This window comes from Lissotriton helveticus, chromosome 4_1 (assembly GCF_964261635.1).
Source record: "Lissotriton helveticus chromosome 4_1, aLisHel1.1, whole genome shotgun sequence".
Lineage (NCBI taxonomy): Eukaryota > Metazoa > Chordata > Amphibia > Caudata > Salamandridae > Lissotriton > Lissotriton helveticus.
This window is the reverse complement of record NC_136063.1, coordinates 143,139,342-143,164,060: the sequence shown is the minus strand read 5'-3', so window position 1 is coordinate 143,164,060 and position 24,719 is coordinate 143,139,342. Positions and strand designations below refer to the sequence as shown.

The 24,719-nt window shown below is 46.0% G+C and overlaps 1 protein-coding gene across 1 annotated transcript in view; it reads right to left on the bottom strand.

The window, feature by feature from the left end:
- The window catches only part of LOC144828429 (microtubule-actin cross-linking factor 1, isoforms 6/7-like), a 300,733-nt gene that overhangs the window by 165,382 nt on the left and 110,632 nt on the right, over positions 1–24,719 (bottom strand). The window contains exons 11-12 of the mRNA XM_078686575.1: positions 20,126–20,329; positions 4,072–4,303 (exon numbers count right to left, since the gene is read on the bottom strand). Coding sequence (XP_078542701.1) covers positions 4,072–4,303; positions 20,126–20,329 — 436 coding nt within the window. The remainder of the gene's footprint in view (positions 1–4,071; positions 4,304–20,125; positions 20,330–24,719) is intronic.

Below are 24,719 nucleotides of genomic sequence, written 5' to 3'. Positions count from 1 at the left end.
ATTACTAATCTGGGACTGTCTTGTATAGATTCAGCATTATCAATGGAATGTATCTTACCAGTGGATTTGCAAACTCTGGCATAGTGTCCCTTTATACCACATTTAAGACAGGTAGCAGACTTGGCATAACAATTTGGAAAAGAAGAAGAATGATTTGAACTACCACAGCGATAACATTTGATCTTACTGCGATCAAAAGGAATTTTAACCTTTGGGTTTTGAATAACCTTACAAATACTATCTTCTGAAGCAATATCTTCTGAAGCAATTATCGCCATCAAATTCTTCTTCCTCCTCATCAGAGTAACATTCTAGAAGATGAGAGGGCATAAGCGGTGACATATAAGAACCTTGTTGCCTCTGGTAAGATACCAGTTGAAAGATCTTTGTTGAAAGTGGGGTAGAAAAAGCCTGCTTCACAGCGATCGGCTTAACCAAAGCTGAATCCATTGGTCTTGATGGCACTGGTGACAATGGTGCAGTTGCTAGCTGTAAAGATGTCGTCGTCGACGGGAGGATCATCGTCAACGAGGTCGACGACGAAGGAATCGTGGATGGAATTGCCGTCGACGGGACCGACGTCGATGGAGCCGCCGTCGACAGGACCATCGTCGTCGGGCTCGATGTAGACGGGGCAGCAGTCGACGGGCTCGTCGTCTATGGGACACGCTTCTTCGTCGAAGAGACAGTCGTCGACGGTGGCGTCGATGACTTCGTCGATGGGATCTTCTTAGTCGACGAAAGCTTCGTTGACGATGTCGTAGTCGTCGACGGGTCTCCTACGAGAGCCTTCTTAGCCACAATACATATTCTCGTAGAAACAATAGGAGAAGTGATAGCTGTGGTGGGGATCATAGCCATAGAAGAAGAGGTCGAAGTAGAGATAGTAGTCACTGGTGAGGAGACAGCAGAGCTCTTACTCACTGTTTTCTTTGAAGAATCGTTGGTGGCTGAGGCTCCAGAGACAGAATGTGGAGATCTCTGTGAAGAGCCTGAAGTGTAGTTGGAGGCTTTAGCATGCTTTCTTCCCTCACTTGAATCATCCTCTTCAGACCTCGCCCTTTTGCTGGAGGTAGAGGCCTTGTCATCGTCATCCGTAGAAGAGGATTTCAGCCACAAAAGGACTCTGGCTTCCCTATCCCTTAAGGTTTTAGAAGGGAAGGTGCGGCAGATTTGACAATTTTTTGCCTCATTTTTTAGGGTAGAGACAATAAATACAGTCCTTATGTTGGTCATCAACATAGACCCTTTTCTTTTTGCAGGTTCTACAAGGTCTAAACAAGGCCTTGTCAGACATCCTGAAGCTCTGAAGAAAAAACTGAGTCAAGACTCAGGGAGACTCCCTTCCACACGACGTGCGGTGAAAATCTGAGGAGAACTGGCTCTGCAGAGAGGGTTCTAGAGGGTGCTGTAAGCGGATTGGTTGGTGCTAAGACTTTGGTCTTTTTTAGCATAATGAGGTAGATAGGCTACTACAACCTAGGCCTCAGGGCTTTTTCTAGGGCCTACTACTATAATGTGCTTTTTGCACTGCTTTTTTATTTACCGTGGGACTCTCGCCTCGGCGACGGGGACTGATTCAGGCATGTGAATCTATGAAAGAAACCCCAATACTGGATAAATGGGTTAATCGAGGGAGGAGGGGGGTTCCAGATATGTTCCATGCCGCTATCTGATACTGCGCTGGAGAGGGAAGTATCAGACTAGGCTTCAAACTAGTAAAACAAACAAAAATGCTGGTAGTAGCTTGAAGGGTGGGTAGTGGGGATAGAGATGGGCTGACAATCAAGCCGTAAAAAATTGGGGTGAGAGAGGAAGAAAAGGTGGGCGCAAAGAAGATAGAAGGTTGGAGTGGGATCATATTCAAACCATTACAAGGCTGCGCGTGAAGTCTGGGGGGAAACAGTCAGAAGCTGAAGTTAAAGAAGTCTTATTTTCCATTCTGTGGAAATTCCAATCAAACAGTCCTATGGCTGTTGCAATATAAGTCATGCTTTTCTTTCTGTGGGTGAGCAAGACAGGCAGTACTTTCGTTTTGTGGAAGATGCAAGTCAGCAGTCCTCTATTTGTTTCACTTAGAACCACTGACGGGCCGCCATCTTAGAAAGAGGCCCTCGTACCTGAGGAGAGAGAGGGGATGCCAAGATAGCCAGACGGCACAGTCCAAAGATGAGATTCACAAACATGCGGGCAACAACAGCTAGGGGACTCCAATCACCCCTGCTAGTAGATCCTGACGGTACTGTTAAGGGCCAAAATCCAACCCTGAGCAGGTTCTCCAACTAAGAGTCTCAATGAACTGAAACACCCCAGGGGAGGAGGCACGGACAAACAAATTCAAGGAGCAGGGAAAGAAACTCCTTGAATACATTAGTTATCCTTGAATATATTAGTTATCCAGCTCATGAGGGTGTCTAGTACGGGGAGATGGTGCACTTAGACTTATTGTCCGAGGTTTGGAGTGCATGAACAGGAGGCTGTCGCACCCCCAATTGACGTTGGCTCAATGCTGGTGTCCTCACAATAGTAGTCTAAGGTGCGAGGAAAATGTACTGGAGGTCGCCACACAACCGACTCATCAGCTCAACGCTGCCGCACAGAATGGGGAAAGGGAGGCCTGCAAGTGTGTCTCAGGTGGGGGAAGATGCCCTCAAACCTGTGTTCCAAGATGCAGGCAGCTTGGACCAACAGCTGGCCGTCGTCAGCTCAGCACAGACATATAAACTGGGCTACAATCAAAACAGCATAGTTCCATCTGGGCCAGACCAGGGTACAACAGGTACAATCGAAAGCAAGGTGAAAGAGGACGAGACAGCTCACCAGCCCTCTGCACCCTTGCTGCTGCAGATCGGCCCAACACGGGGGGACAGTGGGTGCTGGTGTTAAGCATCGATGCAGCGCACAATCACCTCACCAGTCCTCCGGACACTCTGTTGCCGATCAATCCCAACCCTAAATCCTCAGCCAGTCGGAGTGTCAAGGTAAGGGTCCGAGTTGGGTCAGCAGGGACAAGAGGTGCAAGGTTCACAGCCAGCCTCTGATTCCTCGAAAGCAGCAATGGTAAAGGGCAAAGCGTTTTCACCAGTGATGATCGTCTGTCACTGCCCTGGTGGTGGTGGGCAGAGAGCTAGTATCAGACCTGAAGGCATCAACTTGGTCCACGCAAACTTGATGTCAGGGAAGGAGAGTACCTATCCAGAAAGCAATCAATGGATGGTGAGGGCAATTCAAGGTGAGCCCCCGTAGATTACCTGGTCCTCCATATAATGTTGCATGGAAGTGGGTTGGATGGCTGGGTAAAGACAGGGATATCCCTAGATTACTTATCCTTAATCCAGGAGCACACTCTATGAGGCTCCATCTTGGTGACCATCTTGTTGCCAATGAAGAAGCTATATTGTAAAGAAGTGGTCTGGGATCCCGGCACGTGGGCAGGACTATTCAATGCTTATGACTATTAATGGAGATGCTGAGAGAGAGGAGCTAGTTAATGATATTCAACTGAACCCAACTAACGGAATCGCTTGGCAAGAGAACTCCTGAGCACTCAGAAGTTAAGTGCCTCACATTATAGCAGAGCTAGCATACTACAGCAAGCAGATAAATGATCCGTGCTGGGCAGTCTTCATTGACCTCAATCCCAATGGAGGGGTGTGACTTGTAGAACCTGCTTTTCTTCCTAGAAAAGATTGTGTTGAGGAGAAAATTCTAAATTGCATCATCTTTGTTTCAGGCGAGTGTGAACATTTCCACTTTCTTCGGCCCCCATGCCCTGCCGAAGTCACATTTTGCAACAAGATTAAATGTAAGGAGTGGCCTAAGCTGCTGCAGCAAAGACACCTGGCTTAGTAACTAAACACGCAGTCAACAGATTTGCATTATACTTCTCTCGGATCATTCCTTTCTTCTTTTCACACCACTGGTTATGAATCCTGCAAGCTACCACATCAAGAGGAGACACTGGCCATTGTGTATTTCCCTATGCAACTAGGAAGCTGTCTTGATGATAAAAGCTGTGACATTACCAACCTGACCATCAGATTCTGCATGGTCTATCTACTTTTTTATTACCTTTAGCAGTAGAGTCAGCACCTGATGCCCAAGTGCTGGTAAGGAGTTCTGCTCCCTGCTTGTGGATGACCTCCAGGGATGGATGCAACTTCTCCAGCTCCCCCAAAAGCAGGGCATTATCCTTTATCTGTTCACGGATGCGTAGCGATTCGCCCCTGATGGAGGGAGCATTCTGGAGCCTGTCCTGCAGCCGCTCAAGGCATTCTGCCATCAAGTCCATCCTCTCCGTGAGCTGGGTGAATGGGATTAGGGAAAAATAAGTGTCACATTTCAAAAGTGGCAGATAGTTCATTATTGGGTGAGAGCAAACATCACCAGTCAGCACCACCCTGACTCACATCATAAACGCCTCAATCATGTCCGCCACTTTCCGAGATGACTGGAAAATTTGCTTACCTGTAATCCCAGTTCTCTTCCAGGGGATCCTCATCAAAGTCAGAAGCACTGAATAGTCCCGCCCACATGCAGGGACCCGGGAGCACTTCTCAACATGGAAATATATATATAGATAGATAGATAGATAGATAGATAGATAGATAGATAGATAGATAGATAGATACATATATATATAGATATATCTATATATGTGAAAGTCATACACACACATATATATATATATATATATATATATATATATATATATATATATATTATATATATATACACACACATATACACATACATACACACACACACACACACACACATCTGCTGCCTAAAGAGAGGCTAAAAATGTCCACATTACATAGAATTTTCATTTTTGTAAAGCACTCAATCATAGTGACTTATGTCATTAATAAAAGACGCCTATAGAAAATCTTTCACAAACCTTTATTAAAAAGAAAAGGAATGGGGGCGTGGCTAGCAGCCGACGATGGCAGCCGCAGCTTAGAGGGGCTCCCGTGACGAGGCGGCTTCCCGCTACTATCCGACCTATTTATCCTGATTGTGATGGTGTCTGACGGGGTGGACCGGACCCAGAGTCCTTGCGGCACCCGCCGGAGAAATCTCGAGGCAGCGACGACCTTGGCACTGCCCAAAATCGTGCGGCTAAGATCGGAGTGGGGAGGGGCCTGCCGACCTCCTGGGAGCAGCGGCGTTGCGGGCTGAGTGGATCCGGCCGGAAGTGAACTCTTGGCGGCTAAGGTAGACCGGAAGTGCCGGTCTCTGGAACACACGGCCTGAACGGCCCCAAAACATCCTCCGGCGGCCCGGAGAAGCGGGCGGGACCCGGCGGCATCCAGCGACAGTAGACACGACTGTGAGGCTCCTTCCAGAGGCGGCGCGGACGGCACCGGCGGTTCGAGAAACGGAACCGCCATTTTGTGCGCTGGATGCGCATCGCACCCCGAGCTCCCGCTGAGACAGCCTGCTCTCCAGGGCAGCGACATTGTGACCCGCTATCCTTGCAGCGCTGCATAGGCGGGAGTAGGCGGACGGACAAGTGCCTATCCTTAGCTGCGGGGGCGGTGAGTTGAAGGCCCCCCCCCCCCCACCCCCGGGGACAACACTGTATAAAATAATTACAAGGGGCAGTGCCGGCACACCTACCAAGGGGACACCATGCCACAGCGGAATGCGGAGATGCGGCCCAGCACCTGCCGTGATGCCCAGTTACCAACCTCCTCTGCTAAGGGACGCTCTGCAGGCATATAGACTCAGCGGGCCACATAAGCACCGACACCAATAGGTGGGATACCACGTCCTGCATCTAGTGTGCAGTAGGCGACCTTCCGGACCTCGTGTCTCTAGTGGGCTGGGGCCCTGCACCTAAAGGCCTTTGGGGGACACGACTCACATGCACTGAATAATCAACTGCGCAGCAACCTCACAGACAGACGCAGAAGGACGAAGGATAACCCTCCTGGGCCCGAACACTGTCCCCCAACACCGGGCGGGAACGCCTATAAGAACATAATCATGTCCAACAGAGGCCCCAAACATAACACTACCCAGGCCAAGCTAGACAAGTTTGCGTATGAGAGGCAATCTCCTCCGCCAGAGCAACGCAAGAACGCCGGGAAGGCGACAGAGACTAAGGGGACGAAAAAGGCCACGCTCGAGGATGTCCTGACAGCACTGGCTCAAGTGCAGGCGACGGTGGGAGCTACGGCCACAGAGGTCACCTTGATACAGGCGGACCTCCAGAAAATGAACGAAAGGGTCAAACAAGTTGAAGTTGTCACTAAATCCTTGGTCGAAGATGTCTCTGTATTACAAACGGCGATGGAGCGACTACAAACTGACAAGAAACTACTCAGAGAAAAGTTGGACGACCAAGAAGGACGCTCCCGGCGCAACAACGTACGAATTTTAGGGGTGCCGGAATCGGAAGACACGGGAGCAATGGACATCTATGTGGAAGATATCATCAAAACCAGACTCCAGCCCAAGGGCCTTGCGAACTTCTTTTCGGTGGAACGGGCCCACAGAGTGCCAGGGGGCAAACCAAAGACAGGAGGACCGCCTAGGCCAATCTTAGCAAGGCTGTTCAACTTCAGGGACCGCGACACCATTCTGCAGGCCGCAAGAGTAGCACCGGCCATCCAAATTCAGAACTCGAGAATAGCCTTCTTCCCGGACTACACGGCAGAGGTCGCCAGAAGGCGGAAGACGTTTCTGGAGGTAAAAAAGACTTTGAGGGAGAAGGAACTGCCGTACTCGATGATCTACCCGGCACGGCTGCGAGTGGTAGCGGACAAGAAGGTGTGGTTTTTCGACTCCCCGGACGCCGCTCAGGACTGGCTGGAAGGCTGGCACACCGTAGGCCGACAGTGGAGAACGCACAGATCTAATCAGGAACGTGGAGGGGACAGCTGAACTGGTTCGCAGGCATCGGGCCGGGGAGGAGCGGAGGGCTCTCCGCCCCGTGGATTTGCAGGGGCGGGCGGAGATGAATGACACCCCCGCCACACTGGACTCTAAGGTCGAGACGATCGCTGACCGTTTCTACACAGTTTAACAGCTGCATATGGACACTGGCATGGACACCCCGGAAGCACGCAGGGATGCCGCCTGCTCGGGGAGACACTCTCCCCCCTACAAGCAAGTACTTTGGTTATGGGATGGGTTAAGCACTCTGCTCAGTTGGGGAGGCGGGCAGTTGAAGGTCCGTTAGGCAGGGTAGCAGGGAGGGGGGGTTGTGGGAAGGGTTACACTGTTATAGTTGGGAATGTGTATGTATGGTCGATGACACAAACTAGGCTTCCACATGAGTCAATACAAGGTGGGCAGAGAGGAGGTTGGTTGTTCGCCCCCGCAGGGACCCTCCACATTTTGTTACACTGCTGCACAGCTGACACACATGCCAGCCGCTATATTGGGAACCCCATAGTACCTAATGGCTAACGTCCCGGTTCCTGAAAGGGGTGAAATAGACATAGTAACACAGTGCCCCTCCTTACGCCTACTGACTTGGAACGTGAGAGGTCTGGGAGACAAGGTCAAACGAGGTCTGGTGCTAACTGCACTCAAGAGGCAGAAACCCACCATAGCACTACTGCAGGAGACACACCTAACAGGGGGAGCCACCAAGGCTTTGGATAGGCGAGGCTATAAAATGGCTGTCCACTCTGAGTTCACGTCCGGCTCCAGGGGGACCGGTATCCTGATACAGAAAAACTCACGGTTTATCCCTCTGCAGACCAAAACCGATGACCAAGGCTGCTTTGCGGCACTGCAGGGACAATGGGAGGGAAAGCTGTTCAACCTGGTTTCAGTGTACATCCCGCTGGCACTACACTCGGTCCACCTCCCGAAACTGGGAGACTTTATGCTGGCTCTCCCCGAGGGAGAAATCATCCTTGGGGGGGGACTTTAATGCTGTTCTAGACCCACAACTCGACAGATTTCCCACACCGGCCCCCACGGGAGGGGTCCCCCCACCTCCAACGGTTCCTAACAGCCATGGGATTGACCGATGTTTGGAGACACGCTTACCCAGGTGCGAAGCAATACACGTTTCACTCCGCAGTACATGGCAGTCTATCTAGAATCAACCACTTCCTGACTCTGGGGGATGGCCTCCGGTATGTAGACACGATTGCTATTCACCCCAGGGGGATCTCAGACCACTCCCCACTCACTCTAACGCTTTCCTCCCTAGAACGAACACGCAAACGCATATACCCCATACACGCAACTTACCTCAAGATCCCCCAGGTACGCAAGGCCCTCAAGAAAGTGACAACACAGTATTTTAACGAAAATGTCCACTCAGTGCGCCCCTCCGAGACACTATGGGAGGCTTATAAAACAGTCCTGAGAGGGCAAGCCATAAACGCCATCACGGGACACAAAAGGGAACAGACTCAGGAACTAGCCAATTTGGAATTGGCTTTGCAAGACCTGACAACAACACACGAACAACACCCCACTCCATCCACCCGACACGCACTTGCTCTTCAACAACAACTGTACAACGATCACTTGCGTATCCAAGTGAAAGGGCGCTTAACTGACACTTACAATAGGATCTACGAGGTGGGAGACAAGGCCGGGAGAATGCTGGCGTGGCTTGATAAAAAGGAGGGGAATCATAGGGGAATCCAACGTTTACGAGATGAACACGGGGACCTACAGACGAACCCGGGACGTATTGCCGATCTGCTCGCAAACCACTATGAACAGGTGTACACCCCTGAACGTGAGATCACACCCGAGATGGCCAGAGAAGTCCTTGCACCGATCGAGGTCCAGACACTGTCCCCAGAAGTGTCGAATGAGTTGGAAGCGGACATCACCGCTGATGAAATCCAGCTGGCTATTCGGGCCTTGAACCCAGGTAAAGCAATGGGTCCTAATGGCATACCAATTGAATGGTATCAAACAGTGCCTGAGACCCTCGGTACACACCTGCTGGAGATGTTTGAGGAATGTCTGGAAAGGGGAACACTCCCGCCAGACCAGAGAGCGGCGACTATAGTGCCCATACCTAAGCCAGGTAAACCACCTGAGGAATGTTCCTCTTATCGCCCCATATCATTGCTTAATGCAGAGGCCAAAATTCTGGCCAAACTCCTTGCAATGAGAATCCTGCCTCACTTATCGTCAATCATACACCCGGACCAGTCCGGCTTTATGCCACACAGAAACACAGCGTTGAACCTGCGCAGATTGCACGGAGTACTGGCCAGGGCGGACTCGATCACCACGCAGGCAGTGATCTTAGCCCTTGATGCCAAGATGGCATTCGATCTAGTGGAATGGGCATACCTATTTGAGGCTCTGTCGCACCTGGGATTCGGACCCCGCTTTATTGCCTGGGTCAAACTGTTATACGCTGACCCGGTAGCCCAGGTGGTAGCGAACGGACATATCTCGCGAGTGTTCCCATTGGGGAGGGGCACGAGGCAGGGTTGCCTTCTATCGCCCTTATTGTTCGCGATTTCCTTGGAACCCCTTGCTACTCTTATAAGGACCTCGCCCCTACTTAAGGGCATATGCTGGGGGGATGGTTGGGAAGATAGACTGTCTCTGTATGCAGATGACATGCTGATCTATTTAACAAACGCGGAGAGCGGAATACCGGCCCTACTGCACCTCTGTGATACGCACGGCAGGATATCCGGGTATACGTTGAATTGGAGTAAATCGGAGCTGTATGTCCCGACCCTCGACGCGGGGTGTCCTCTAAGGTTAGCGGGTTCGTCATTTAAATACTTGGGCATCCAGGTTACAAGAGACTCCACGGAATTTATTGACAAAAATCTGAAGCCCCATTTAGACAGACTCAAACAAAATATTACCTACTGGTCAGGACTCCCGCTAACACTCCTGGGAAAGGCGGCACTTTACAAAATGATGGCACTGCCTCGTTTTTTATATGTCCTTGAAAATACACCTTATCCGGTAGCCCCTTGGTTTTTTCAAAAAGTTGCAGCTTTGATCTCTAACCTCATGTGGGGGACCCTCCCGGCGCGCATTGCGCAATCCAAATTGCACAGAGGGTGGTACGACGGTGGTATCGCCTTACCTAACTTAAAACTGTACTATTGGGCAGCACACCTTAAACCCATCAATCAGTGGATACACGTCTCACAGGCCGAGCCAGCGTTTCAGGCAGACAGGGCGCAGTTGGGCACTAACAGCCTACTGGGCCCACTGTACGATAAACGCAAAATTCGCACCTTACTTGGGCCCACCAGGCTCACGGTGCACCTTTGGCATATGGCGACGGCTGCCCTGGGTTGGAAGGGGAAGATCACCAAAATGACCCCGCTGTGGGACTCTCGATTATTAGGCAACCTGAGAAATAGTAAGGGGTTCTCGCACTGGGACACCATAGGAATATCCACGGTGGGTGACCTCTGGGAAAGGAACGGGGTGATTCCCTTCGATCACCTGAAAGAACTATATGACCTTAGCGAGAGAGAGCTCTATAGGTACATCCAGATACGACACGCACTGCTCACGACACTGCCCCCAGACACGGTCTTGCCCGAATCCTCCCCGCTGGAAGACCGCCTCCTCACTGATTTTATGATTGAACGCGCAACATCGCTAACGTACCGCAAATTACTCAACAACTTACCGGATCCGACACAGTCATTAAAAACCAAATGGGAGGGGGACACTAGTGAAATGGATGAGCATGAGTGGAACGAGGCACTCGGGTCTCCTAAGGAAGTAGGCATCTCTGCACGTTTAAGGCTCGTACAATTGAAAATACTACACAGGGTGTATTACACTAGGACTATGCTACATCACATCAACAGGGCACAACATCCTTACTGCCTTCGTGGGTGCGGGGAGGAGGGCACATTTTTCCACACCATATGGGACTGCCCCCGGATTCAGGAATACTGGAGACAAATACTACGAACAATCTCACAAACACTAGAACAGTCGCTGTTACCTGAACCGAAACGATGCCTCTTGAACGTGTGGGAGTCATCTGACCTCTCTAGGAACAGGCAACTCTGGGCCACAGTGGGACTGATGGTGGCTAAACGGGATGTCGCACAACACTGGGGAGTGGCAGATATGCCAACCAAGTCACAATGGTGTTTAAATATGGATAAAGTCATGATAACGGAACGGGCGGTCTATTCTAACCGTGCCTGCCCGGGAAAGTGGAATAAGATCTGGACCAAATGGAATGAATACAGAGGGGGGGTCTGTGATCCCTTACCGGAGGAAGACCAAGATGAGTCAGACGAGGAAGAGGAAGTGGGCTGACACCATAAGCGAAGAGTCGGGGGGAGGGACAGCCAGGGGCAAGATACATGACTTCTTTACTTTAATACAAGCGGGGGTATCTGGGGGGGGGGGGACACGGGATACACCAGTTGCAAGTAGTAGGTATTCGAGCGTACACATGACCCCCAGGGCCCCTTAGCAGCAGTGGGTGAGGGAATACCGTGGGACACTCATGGAACGCTTGCCTCTCGACTTGTGCTGCCCAGCACGCGGACGCATTACTATTCCCAACGTTTAAGTTACTCTGTTGTTGTTTTGTTACAAAGCAAAAAATGAAAAATCAAAAACCAATAACGAACTGAGACATTGAAACGTATGATGCACCTCTGTATACCACAGCAATTTAACGGTGTATTACAATGAATATGTACATGTGGACTTTGTGATGCTGCTCAGTACTTGACTAATCGCTATAGCGGCCAGCCCGACGGGTTGTAGGCGTTCCGCTGTGTAACTTACTGGCGCAATAAAGGTTTTTGGGGAAAAAAAAAAAGAAAAGGAATATGAGACATTGTTAGCCAATAGACTGCAATTCAAACGAAAAGCAAAGAAAACTGACACCGTGCATTTAAGAGCCTCACAGTAGTCCCTGTATCCCATCATGCCACACAGGTGACAGCTAGGTGAAGTCATTAAAAGTCGACTATTGCAGTGGGTTTCTCCCAACTACTCATACGAAAACCTTACACAAGCTTCAGATGGTTCAAAATGCAGCAGGAAGACTACTTCGGGGGAACCAAAATACCAGTTGGTCTCCCTAACTCTTCCTTTACTCCACTGGCTCCCAGTTTATAGCTTTCAAGGCCCTACATCACGAGGGTCCAGAATCTTTAAGACAGCTCTTCCAATGGTACACCCCTTCTAGACCTTTAAGATCTTCCTCTCTGGTCAATTTGGATGTGTCCAAAATTATGAAAGCCACCTGGGTAGGCAAGAGCCTCGTGGTGGCAACAGCCAAATTATGGAACTCAATGCCTCTTAGCCTAAAAAACATAACCAATATAAGACATGGTTGTTTAATAACTAGATAGACTATCTCTTTATGGTTTCCCCCTTCCCTTTGGTTTGGCTTTTCATCTGCCAGAATTTCTCAGTGCCTAGACACCCAAAGGTAGTAGAGCATTTTTACAAATTACAATTTCATTTCATTTTGACAATAAGGAATCCTGGTTGAAGAATGCATTGAGAGCTGCGACACTTTCTGTCTGGGTAGGTGGGAGGGTTGCTTATGACTGATGAGGATTATCCTGGAAGAGAACTAGGATTGCAGTTAAGTAACTTATTCTTCTCTTCCAGGTGATACTCATCAATAGCATCAAAGCACTGAATAGAATAGTATGCCTATTCCTCAAGAAGCAAATATGAAATAATAACAGCTCCGACAACTACCCAAAAAGATTCCTCAAAGAAGCCTGTCATAATTGAGTACCTGCTTTAGAATCTGAATCTAGACTATAATGCCTAGGGAAAGTATGTACAGATCTCCATGTAGCGGCTTTGCAAATTTTTGAAATAGACACATTTCTTAAAAGAGCTGCAGTCGCAGCCCTTTCTCTTTTAAAATGTGCTCTGATTCTACTAGGTAAGGATTTTGTTGGCTAGTTGAGAGGAAAGAAGTATACAGGAAACTATACTCCTAAAGATAGTCTTTTTTGATGATGCCAAACCTGTTCTCACTGGGCCATAATTAATGAAGAGGTGATCGAACTCTCTAATGTTTTTGGTTTTATATAGGTAAAACTTCAGAACTCCATTTACATCAAGAGAGTGTAAAGCCTTTTCAACTAGAGTAGATGGACTAGGAAAAAAAAGTTGGTAATGAGATGTATTGATTAATGTGGAAGTCAGACTCCTTCGGAAGAAAGCTGGGGTGCGTTCTTATCACCACTCTATTGTTAAGAAAAACTGTGAATGGCTCTTCAGAGCATAATGCCTGAATTTCACGAACTCTTCTTGCTAAAGTGATGGACACAAGAAAAGCGGCTTTGCATAGCAGATGCTGTAAAGAGGCTTTATGGATAGGTTCAAATGGGGGACCCAATAACTTGGAAAGGACAACATTAAGTTCCCTAGGAGGAGAGAGTGATCTAATTGGGGGGGAACACTTTCCTAAGCCCTTCTTAAAAGCCTTTGATCACCAGAATTTTAAAGGTAGGTGTCTGTGATGGAGATTTCCTAACCACAAGTGCACCTTAATAGAAGAAATTCCTAGACTAGATTTTACTAAATGAAGAAGATCCGGTTTAACCACATCTCTTGGTACAAAATTGGATTGAGCTAGTTTTGAATGCACCATAAATAAAGCCTCTATCGCTCAAAGGAATATGACTTTCTAGTGGAAGGTCTTTAATCCTCTCTTAAAATGCCCATGCAGTCTTGAGAGAGGTCTGAATGCCGATATTGGAGGGATCCATGATCTCAAGTTCAGTGATGGAAGGTTGGGATGCAGTATCTGTCCTCCGTACTTATACAGTAGATTCTGTCTGCATGGCAATCTCCTGTGTGGTCATTCTGACAGGTGTAGAAGTTCCATGAACAACCACTGACGAAGCCATTCTGATGCCATCTTTATCATCCTGAAACTGTACTTGTTCAGTTTGACAATCACCGTTAGTATGAGAGGAATTGGGGGAAATGTGTAGAGGGATTTCTCGACCAATTTATCTAAATGGCATTCCCCTTTGCCCCTACTTGGACGAACCTGGATGTGTAATCTTGGCATTTTTTGTTGTTTGCGAAGAAATCTATTTGTGGATTTTTGAGAATAAAATTACACAGTCTGCTAGGGTATTCTGAACCACTGGAAGATGAATGGTTGTTATGGCTAAATACCCGGCTATTAACTATTTCCAAATGGCTTGGACCTCGAGATAGTGGATGAGAGTGAGTCTCCCCTTTTTTGTTCAGATAGTGCATTGCCGTTGTGTTGTAGGTTTGTACAAGGAGAGAGTTTGATGGTAAGAAAGATTTGAGAGCCAAATGAACAGCTCTCAACCCCAGCATATAGATGTGATACGTTTTTTCCTTGTCCAACCAAATTCTTTGGGTCTGCAGAAAATCTATATGAGCCCCTCATCCCTGGAGAAAAGCATCTGTGATCAGTGTCTGAGCTGGTACATCCTGATGGAATGGTACCCCTATGAAAAGGTTCTTCTGTTGTGACCACCATGGGAGAGTTTCAACTGCAGCCTGTGATAGAATCAGCATGTCTTCTCAGCGTTTTGAGATTTGATTCCACTGGTCCTCCAGACAGTGATGCAAAGGTCTCATGTGCAATCTTGCATTAGGGACTATGAAGATGCAGGAGGTCATTGAACCTATCAGGGATGCAATCTGTATCACTATTGGATAGCAAACTTGTAGCAGATTGCGACACTTTAGATTGATTGATAATATTCTCTCCTCCAAAGGAAACACTCTTGTGGATTATCTACCTGGTATTGCTACCAGATACTGTAGCTTTTGGACCAAACAGGTCATAGACTTTTTGAGGTGGACATGGAGACCCAGATTGGTTAATATTTCGATACATATCTGATAATATTTCTTTGTCCTTGCTGTTGAGATGCTCTTTATCAGCCAATCGTCCAGATAAGGATAAACAAATATCTTTTATTTCCTTAAGTGAGCTGTGACTACAGCCTTATATTCGTAGAACGTCCGTGGCGCTGGTTTTATGCCGAAAGGTAGGACTTTGTGTTGATAGTGTTGAGATCATACCTTGAATCTCAGAAACTTTTGATCCTTTGTAGATATCAGGATGTGAAAGTAAGCATCTTGTCGATCTATCAAACACATCCAGTCTCCTTGATGCAGCTGTGGGTGGATCTGGTGTAATGCCACTATCCTGAACTTTTCTTTTTGTATGTACTCGTTCAGTACCATCAGATCTAAAATAAGGCTGAATTATTGCGTCGGTCTTTGCTTTCTGGTGACGCAGAACCTCCTCTATAACTTGTCTTTGTAACTTATTTTTCTAACAGGTCTTCCTGGTGCTGTGATGCTTTGACTGGTGGAACAGAAGAAGGAGGGGAACAGGAGGAGGGAACCTGAATCGAAGAAAACAACCATTCTGAACAATATTGAAGTGTGTCCCTAGTTATAAAGCTCCACGCTTTCAAATGATTGGTGATACTTCCACCCATCGAGAGGGTAACCGAGAAGGGGCAAAGTGAGGGGTGATTACTTCTGAGGTTTTCCTGTAGATACCGGAGCTGTGATCTCCTTCCTCTAGATGGCTTTTGAGAATGGTAGTGTTGTTTTGATTGTTTTTGGTGTTGCTGATGAGACCAGCGTGGGGCATGAGCCCTCTGAGGGAAAAAATGTCTTATTGTACGGCCATAATCTCCTTCAATATGCCTTTCTCTTTTACAAAGCAACAGCCTTGAGTGTGTCCATTTCAGTTTTCATCCTGGACATCTCATCTGTACGAGTGCCAAAAAGGGTATCACCTAAAAAAGGGAAAATTCATGATCCGATCTTGAGCCTCTGGCTTAAGGCCAGTGAGTTGCAGCAAAGGTGACCTTCGAGCACAGATGCCATGAGAATAACCATGCAAACCTAGGTCTGATTCATTAGTTGCTGCACTGATAATCTTATTAGATACCAGACTACCTTCATTCAAGATTTCCTGAAAATCTTGCAGCCCTCCTTCAGTAGTTTCTCGGTAGACCTTCTCAGCAAATCCCATAGGGAGCGATCGTACCTCCCCATCAAATCAGAGGCACTTGCTACTTTCATGCATGTTGCAGAAATCCCACACATCTTTTTGACAATGGTGTCTATCTGTTTGCTTTCCTTGTCTGGTGGAACAGAAGAAAATCGAGCCCCAGGGTGGGACTATCTAGCTGCAGGCACTATTACTGAGTCAGGAGATAGATCAGCTTGAAGAATAAATGGATCCTGATCAGGTGCTTTATATTCTTTTAAATGTGTGAGATTGAGCAGATCTCAGTTATGCTGAAGTCAGAAAAAATTACATAGCAGGCTCCAAAAGACCCAGAACCAGAGATAGTAGCGGTCTTGTAGCCAGTCAGTAATGAAGGGTCTAAAATATCACAGACGATGAGGTCGTAGCTTTAGGAATGTATGTTTAGCTTCATTGCTCCACTTATCATAACGTCATTAAAAGTAAGGCGTTCATTCACTGGAGACACTGTTGCAGGAGGTGTGTCCATCTAGGTAGGCGAGTAGTCTCTGGTTGAAGAGCGAGAAGACAGACTTCTTCTCCTATGTCTAGACATGGAACCATGAAACCTTTTAGATATTGGTGTGGACCTGGTCCTAGATTTCAATTTGGATCTTGAGTAGTGACACAGTGGACTCTTAGATCTCTGAGGAAACGTATCTGTCATAGATGGCAGAAGAGGACTTCTCAAAGCCCTTGAAGGGGTCAGGGAGGGACAGACACTTGTGCCTGGGAAGGTATGAGGAGATGGGGTACCTCTAGGAGAAGGTGTGCACCGTGTGACTCTTGAAGGAGAATATGTCTGAGAATATTCTGAGTCAGAAGTATGTGGCACTGGTCTCCGTTCAAACTTTGTAGCCAACAAGGCAACATTTTCAATGGAGACTGTGTTCTGGCCCTAGATGAAGAGCAAGGCTTAGAGGCAGCCGAACCGGTTATTAAAAGCTGGTCCTCTCTCGACATCCACTGAGGCCTTTCCACAGTGTAAGCCATTGGATGTTTGTCTTTCGATATCGACAGTTGGACTCAATGCAATGGCAAATACTTCAATGTTGATGGGATCTTCTCCACTTGACTAGACACTGACGGATGAGTCTTCGATGTTGATGGAATCTTCTCCACCAGCCTCGATGTTGACGGATGTGTCTTCGATTAATGAATGTTAACCGTCGACTGTGGCTTTCACTGCAATGTTAGTCTCACCGCCGAAACGCCAATTTTGTTGCGACGTCAAGCGATGGCTTTACCCCACCTTCGTCGGTTCCTCAACGGCGAGCACACTGGAATCTTTCTTGGTGTTATACCTCTTGACGTCGAATGGGAACGTCTAGTTTTTTAATGTTTTTAGGAGTCTTTGGAACGAGAGGAGGGCTCTTTGGAAAAAGACTGACCGACGACATTCAAATCATTCTGGACCAAGGAGAAACACCAGCCTTCAGCCTGCTCTACCTCTATGCAACCTTCGACACTGTCTCCCATAACACCCTCATCAGAAGTCTTCACGAGATTGGCATCCAAGGATCCACTTGTAAATAGATCTGTTCCTTCCTCATAGGAAGAACCCTAATGTTTAGGCTGCCACCCTTTACATCAGTGAAGAAGAAACTGATATGCATAGTCCCACAGGGATCGTCCATTAGCCTCACCCTTTTCAACATATGCATGCCAAAGCTTGCCAAAATCATCTGATCACAAATTTAGATAGAAGGATGTGGCCCAACACTCCTGTCCTGTAAGGTAAAATTCTAATATCAGGGGGTAGTCTACTCTTGAGTTTTGGACTAACTCTTCTCTCTGTCGTCAAATTCGTCCGATCACAAGGCATCACCGTCATCTCCTACTCTGATGACTCCCAACTCATCCTCTGCCTGACGCACAAGACAACCACCACCAGAACCAACTTCACCAACTGCATAACCATTGTAGCAGACGTGATGCGAACTGGATGGGAACCAACTGAAGCTCAGTTCTAACAGGACGGAAGTACTGGACTTCAGCAACAAGACCTCCCCTTGGGGCTGCACTTAGTGGCTGTCGAAGCTAGGACTCACAGACCATGCAAGAAATCTCGGGATGATCCTAGACGACAAGCTCAACATGACAGATCAACAAATGAGAGCACCTCCTGCTTCCACATCCTACGCATTCAGCGAAAGATCTTCGATTGGTTGCCTCAGTACACCAGACAGACTGTCACACAAGCACTCATCACCAGCAGGCTGGACTAAGGCAACATCTCTACACCAGAATCTCCAAACAAATCATACACAGACTCCAGACCATCCAAAACACCCCAACAAGACTCATATTCGACCTCCCACATCATACCCACACCATACCACACCTCAGGAAGCTTAATTGCCTCCCCATTCACAAGTGCAACCAATTCAAACTTCTGACATGGACATAAAAAACCATCCACAACCTGAAAAGCTGCACACACTTTCACCAACCCATCAGACACCTATGCTCTGACTCACTCTAACTCGCAAACATTCCCTGTTTCTGCAAAAGCAAAACTGGAGATCACTCATTCTCCTACATAGCACCCAAGACATGGAACAACCTCCATCAACACATCAGAGCCTCCTCCTCACTTCTTGAGTTCTGCAAGAAGCTGAAGACCAGGCTATTTATTTAAGCATCTTGGGGACCAAACACATACACACCTGCCCAAGCACCTGAATACCCACTCAGGTGATCAGTGCACTATACAAATCAACATAATATACCAAACATAATAAAGCCACTGTGTGAGACATATAGAAGTGAGAGAAAAAAGAAGGAGGCATTATATTTTAGAAATTCAATTTGAGTCTAAATGCACTTATACAAGAGGCAAAAACTGTTACGTGGATTTTAACAATTATCATTGTGTTTTAAAATGGTGCCACTTAACTAATCAAGAACTGACTCTGTTGTAGACTCAGATGCAGTGTATGTTCATGCTAAGGTTTGCGAGGTTGTAGCCTTGGAGAGATAGCAAAGTACACCGCAGGTTTGTAGCCTCAGCTTTAGTTATATATATGCACCTCATGCTCTCTGGGGTGTTGTATCCTGGGATGGGGTGTATTGTATATCATGTGTTTGGAGTGCTGTAGACTCACACTGCAATGAGCATTAACTAAAGCCTCATCTTTATTTATATATACACACCCCAGGGTCACTTGGGTGTTGTTTCCTGAGACGTGGTGTATTGTATATCATTTATTTGGAGTGTTGTACCCTCACACTGAAAGGTGCATTAACTAAAGCCTCAGCGTTAATTATATATACACACCTCAGGCTCGCTCGGGTTGTTGTATACTGGGATGCGGTATATTGTATATCATGTGTTTGGAGTGTTGTAGACTCACACTAAAAGGTGCATTAACTGCAGATGGAGTCTTGTGTATATCAGGAGGTTTAAGTGAAGTATCAGATGTGGTCTCATGTTTATAATGTATATAATAAATATAATGAGTTTGGGTGATAAAGTATGAGAACTCCTATTCGCATCATGTGGATTAGTGTTGTGGCCTCAAATAGAATTTCATGTGCATTCTTTGGTTGGGGAGTTATGCTTTCTTGGAGGCTTGTGTACACCATATGGGGAGGGTATTATGACCTAAGGTTGAGTTTCATGTATATCACAAGAGCAGGGTTGTTGAATCCTTAGATGGACTTGGGTAAATCATGAGGGCGGGGTGTTATAGCCTCAGATAAAATCTTAGTACATGATGAGAGCGGAGAGTTGGAGCTACAGAAGTAGTTTGCAGTCTTGGTTTGGAGACACCCACTTCTGGAGAGGTAGGCTTGTCATCTTTCCATAAATTCCAGCAATTGTTTACTTGCTTACAATGGGCAGTGGAATATCTTCCACAAGAGAAAGGCACTAACACCTTGAATAGGTCACTAGAGCTGGGTATCTGGTCCACTGGGTTTGCTACTAACATGCCTGTGACTTACCCTGTGAGACTATTTTTCCCCAATAAGAGTCAACAGGTTAGTGTAATAGTTTGTCATAGTGACATTTCTGAATACTACACAAGTTCACTTGCTAATCTCCTCGACTCAAGGTGTTTGTGTTACATGTAGAAGAGTACATCTGGATGAATCAAGTGCTGTAAGATCATGGCAGGTGAGCTCTATATCTTTGAACTCCACCTGGACACGGCCAACACATACCTGGCTGTATCGTGGAACAGCTTCTTCCAGAATACAGGCTGCGAGGCGCACCTCTTCACGGATCCTGCCATACTCGTCTTCGGCCGCTCTGCTCAAGTCCTGGAAGCGGGTTCCATCTATGGGGCTGAGGTCGACCAGCTTGGATGAGACACGCTGTAGCTTGGTTACCAGCGGCTTGTGTTCGGCGATGGATTCTCTGAGTTGCTGTTTAGGTACAAGTAGTAGGAATGCACAAGAGATAGGAGAGCAGGTCACACCAGGTATGAAAAGTATAAATATGTTTGACTAGCAGCATCCCAAAGGTACACACATACAGACATCTGACCTACAAAGAAGGTTAAGCAAGAAGATCAACATTGAGATGACACACCATAAGCACCAACATATTTATATTTTTTTCATCTGTATACTGGCTATAAGATTGTTTTATTTGCACACCAAGGGAGGTATCATCATGCAGGTTAACTGGCTCCTGCCATAAATTCGCCCCTTGTCATTAGTTTGGGGAGTGAGCAAATATTATATGGTTGTATGTTAAAAACAATTATCAGAGCCTATATTCCTCCGGGGAACAAAACCAAAACACAAAGATGCAAAAGAGGTCTGTGAAGCCTAGCCACTTAGTTGACTTAAGAATTGCTTTATCTCTGTGCCTTTAAACAACAACTCGTGTTAAGACCCTCACCCACCATTAAGTGGCATGCTTAATCATTGGGTGCCTCTTCACACAATCAATATAATTTTCTGGAGTGAGCTACAACTCTCTCCCAAACAAAGGGAAAAAGAGGAAGGTTGAGTTCTTGAAGTGTTTATAAGTATAAATGGATTCCTACATGAGTAATGGGTGTGGTTGAGGTGTTGAGAGGGCATAATAGTCAGTGTGAAGCCATAAAACTACCAGATGTGGAATCTGGAGAACTTAATTTTGCAAAAGGAGCAAAGGAGAAGAGATGTATCAGGATTAAATGACAATATCTCTTGACAGAGTTTGTTGTAACTGGAGTAACTTTGTCAGAACTGTGACTTGTTAACACCATTGTCCCATATTCTATTGGATTTAATACCCTATGGGAGGACATATCTGTATTGAGCCATCCCCTCACTAGGCAATTGGATCACTAATGGTGTACTGGACCTCTGCTTTTCCCTCTGTTGACACCTTCGTGATCTTATTTTCTACATGGATTATCAAAGAGTTTCTAATATAATTAATATTTTTTCCTTGGGATACTCTGAAACTCAGTATCATATGACACAGTGGGGACTATAATCCCCGTTATCCCTTTAATGTGATTCTTAGTATGCAAATAAGAACATATTGGTGCATACATTTCTAATTGATTTGTTCAATCGGCACGCCTTATAGACTGCTCTTATGAATTAACGATTTACTTTCAACATGACTCTACATCACAGGACACCTTGGGGACTACGATGCCCTAAAACCAGATAGTGCATTTGGGTTTAGGACAAATTCCAGGACATATTTAATAGTTCGAAGCATATAGCCATAAATGTAAACCGCATGTGCTTGTTTAAACTATACGCCTAATAGATTCTTCTTACAAACTAGCATTTGATTTCCTTTTCATCTGCTGAATTTACAGGAATGCTATTTCCCTTCAGCACAGCCTATATGTCTGTCAGGTCATCTCGATCACTTCAAATTATAAATACATGGATATATGTTAATTTGTCTGTTTAACGTACACATTACTAGAGGAACTAATAGTACGGATAAATTGAGTTTGTTGTGAGGACTACATTTTCCAGGGACTCACTAGATTTGTCAACTGTTAGCTTAATATTGTACGTTGAGATTATAACATCATACTCGGTGTTTGACACACACTCTACTCACCCTGATGACCACCCTTTTAAGAATAACAGACTAAAGGAGGTAAGCAGCTTCTGCTTTTACAGTCCCAGCAGTTGTTTCTACATATAAGAGGATTTTTTTCTTAGCTGTTTCTTTCTAAGCCGTTTTCCTTTCGAGGGTTACCTTATATACACACAGTGACTAGTAGGGATAGTGAGATGCCTAACTTCCCGATCACCTTTCTAACACCATATATGAGGAGATTTTGTACATTGAACTATAATCTTATTTATCAATGCTACATAATACTTTTGATTGCTAATATTTGTAAACAGGTCTTTTGGACTATGATTTGCAACCATGTTTTAATACTCACCCTGTGTCTTTGTTCATTTTCTAAACTTTTCGCCCTGTTCTTCGTTGTCAGCAAAGACTAGAGTTGAGGCCTTACACTCTTCTTTTGGGGGTGAGCATAGGCTTTCACCTCATTAATTAAATTACTTACCCTACATAAGTTTTTGCAATGATCACACTGTGCGTGATCCTGACACATGATTGGTTAGATACAGACCAGGAAATCACTGTTAGTTCATCTAGGATACTTAATGACTGAGATATGCTAGTTGGCTTGCAATACAATGTATAACATGTTTTTCAGCCTCTGGTCTCCAACGTTTTGACAGGTGACAACGACAGTGGACCTTTACCATACATCCATGGGCCTTTGTCAACGGTACTGAAATACATACAGTTTTGGTATTTTATCACACTTTTTTATGTATAGCAGAGTGACTAACAGATTGATTGGTCCTGAAGAATGCCCAGAACCTCCTGACAGCGTCACTTGATGGGCCGAAACAGGTTGAACCCTTTTTGACAATTGTGTTGAAAGTACTCACTCCCCTCTTAGTTTTAATCTACTCATCGGGCACACCTAATAAAGTTAGTTATTATTCCATCATGAGGTAGTTTCATTGCATCACACTGACAGTTCTGCACTCTGCACACCTCAACCACATCCATTAATCACACAGGGTTCCTAGTACACATAAAAATAATCAGGTGGCTCCTCCCCCCCTCTTTTTCTCCTTTGTTTGGGAGGGAGTTGTAGCCCACAAAAGTAATGTGTGAGGAGGGACCCTATGATTAAGCATGCCATGTAAGGGCGGGTGGTGGTCTTCGTCCTAAACAAGAATTGTTGTGTACAGGCACAGAAACAAAACATTTCCGAAGCCAAAAACTTTACAGGCTTTACAGACCTTGTGCATCTTTGTGTTTGGTTTATCATTTTTTGAGTATCATTTATTAATATAGTGTTATCTACTAGTTGATATAAGGTATTGTGCCGGTAAAATTGTTTGCATTGCTTCAATTAATACTGTTCATCATACCAGTTACTAAAGTGCATCATATTGGTTAATATTGTGCATTGTACTATGCACTAATAGAGCATTAGAGCCTGCTGTAGTGGGCTCTACCGGCCATTAACAAGGGACCGGGTCTTTAATGGCAGGTATAGCCCACTACGGAGGGCTGTAAGGCTATTAGAACATTCCACCCCTAGAGGGTAGAATGTTCTTATTTGTAAAATAATACCCACATGGAGCCTGAGGGGGTTGAAATCCCATCGGCCTCCATGTGCCATGGGCCTTTGTTCACAATAACAGCCATGAACAAACATTGGAATATTGATGCTCTGTGCTTCTACCGGCCATTAGAAGCCCGGAGCACTCCATCGTCTTCAATGGAGCGCCCAACATTCCAGTGTTCAAATTTAGTGTAGAGAAGCAGTTAATATGGTGTCAGATATCAACATATTGCACAGTTCCAGTTACTATTAAAGCATCAAATATTAAACAGTGCATTGTACCAATTCACATTCACAATGAACCAGTTGTTAATGTAGTGCATTAGACCAGTTAGTAATATGGTGCAAAATATCAGATACTGACATAGTGAAGAAGAAACCCAGATCTGCCTCGTAGTAATCTTCATTGAAGTCATAAACTAGAATAATTCCCAGCTACAGCCTAGACTCTGGAGCACTTTTCACTGACGTGTTCATTGTCCATTGAATTATAACCAAAGGTTGCCAGTGTCCATATGTTCCTATGATGAGCAGCACCCTTAGGTGCTGATCAAAATCCAAATTCCTAAATAAAGTCTGTAGGACTCCAAATAACCAATTTTAGCCTGTATTGCAGCACTAGGTGCGTACAATAGTGGAAGTTTGGAATAAGAAGGGAAAAATGCAACGCGATAGGCTTACTTTAAAACTGAGAACAGGCACCCTGTCACTTCAAAATTCCAGGAGTTTCCTTCAATGAAAACTCCTACAATGCTGAACTAGGACTACAAGTAAATAACCTTTTCTTCTGCATCATTGGATTTTCATTGACAGTCAAATTCTAGGATAGAGTACCATGTTATTTAAGGTCATGGAACGCTGTTGGGCATCAGGAAAGAAAAAAACATTACGTGTCATTGATTACTTAAGTGTTGGAGGACTTTCCTACTTAAATAGGTTTTGCAGAGTTTGCAGGCCTACCCCCCTTAAACTTGTGTGTCGGAATCTAGAACCATTGTGTCTTGCGAATGTATGTACTGATTTCCATTTGGTTGCTTTGCAGATGTCTGGAATTGGTCCATTATAAAGCCATGCTGTAGTAGTTACATTTCCTCTGGCGGAGAGAGCTTTACGTTTCCTTGGAAGGGGTTTGAATAACCTGGCGGTCCAAATTAATGGACTTCCAGGCCAGTCAAAAGTGGGACAGC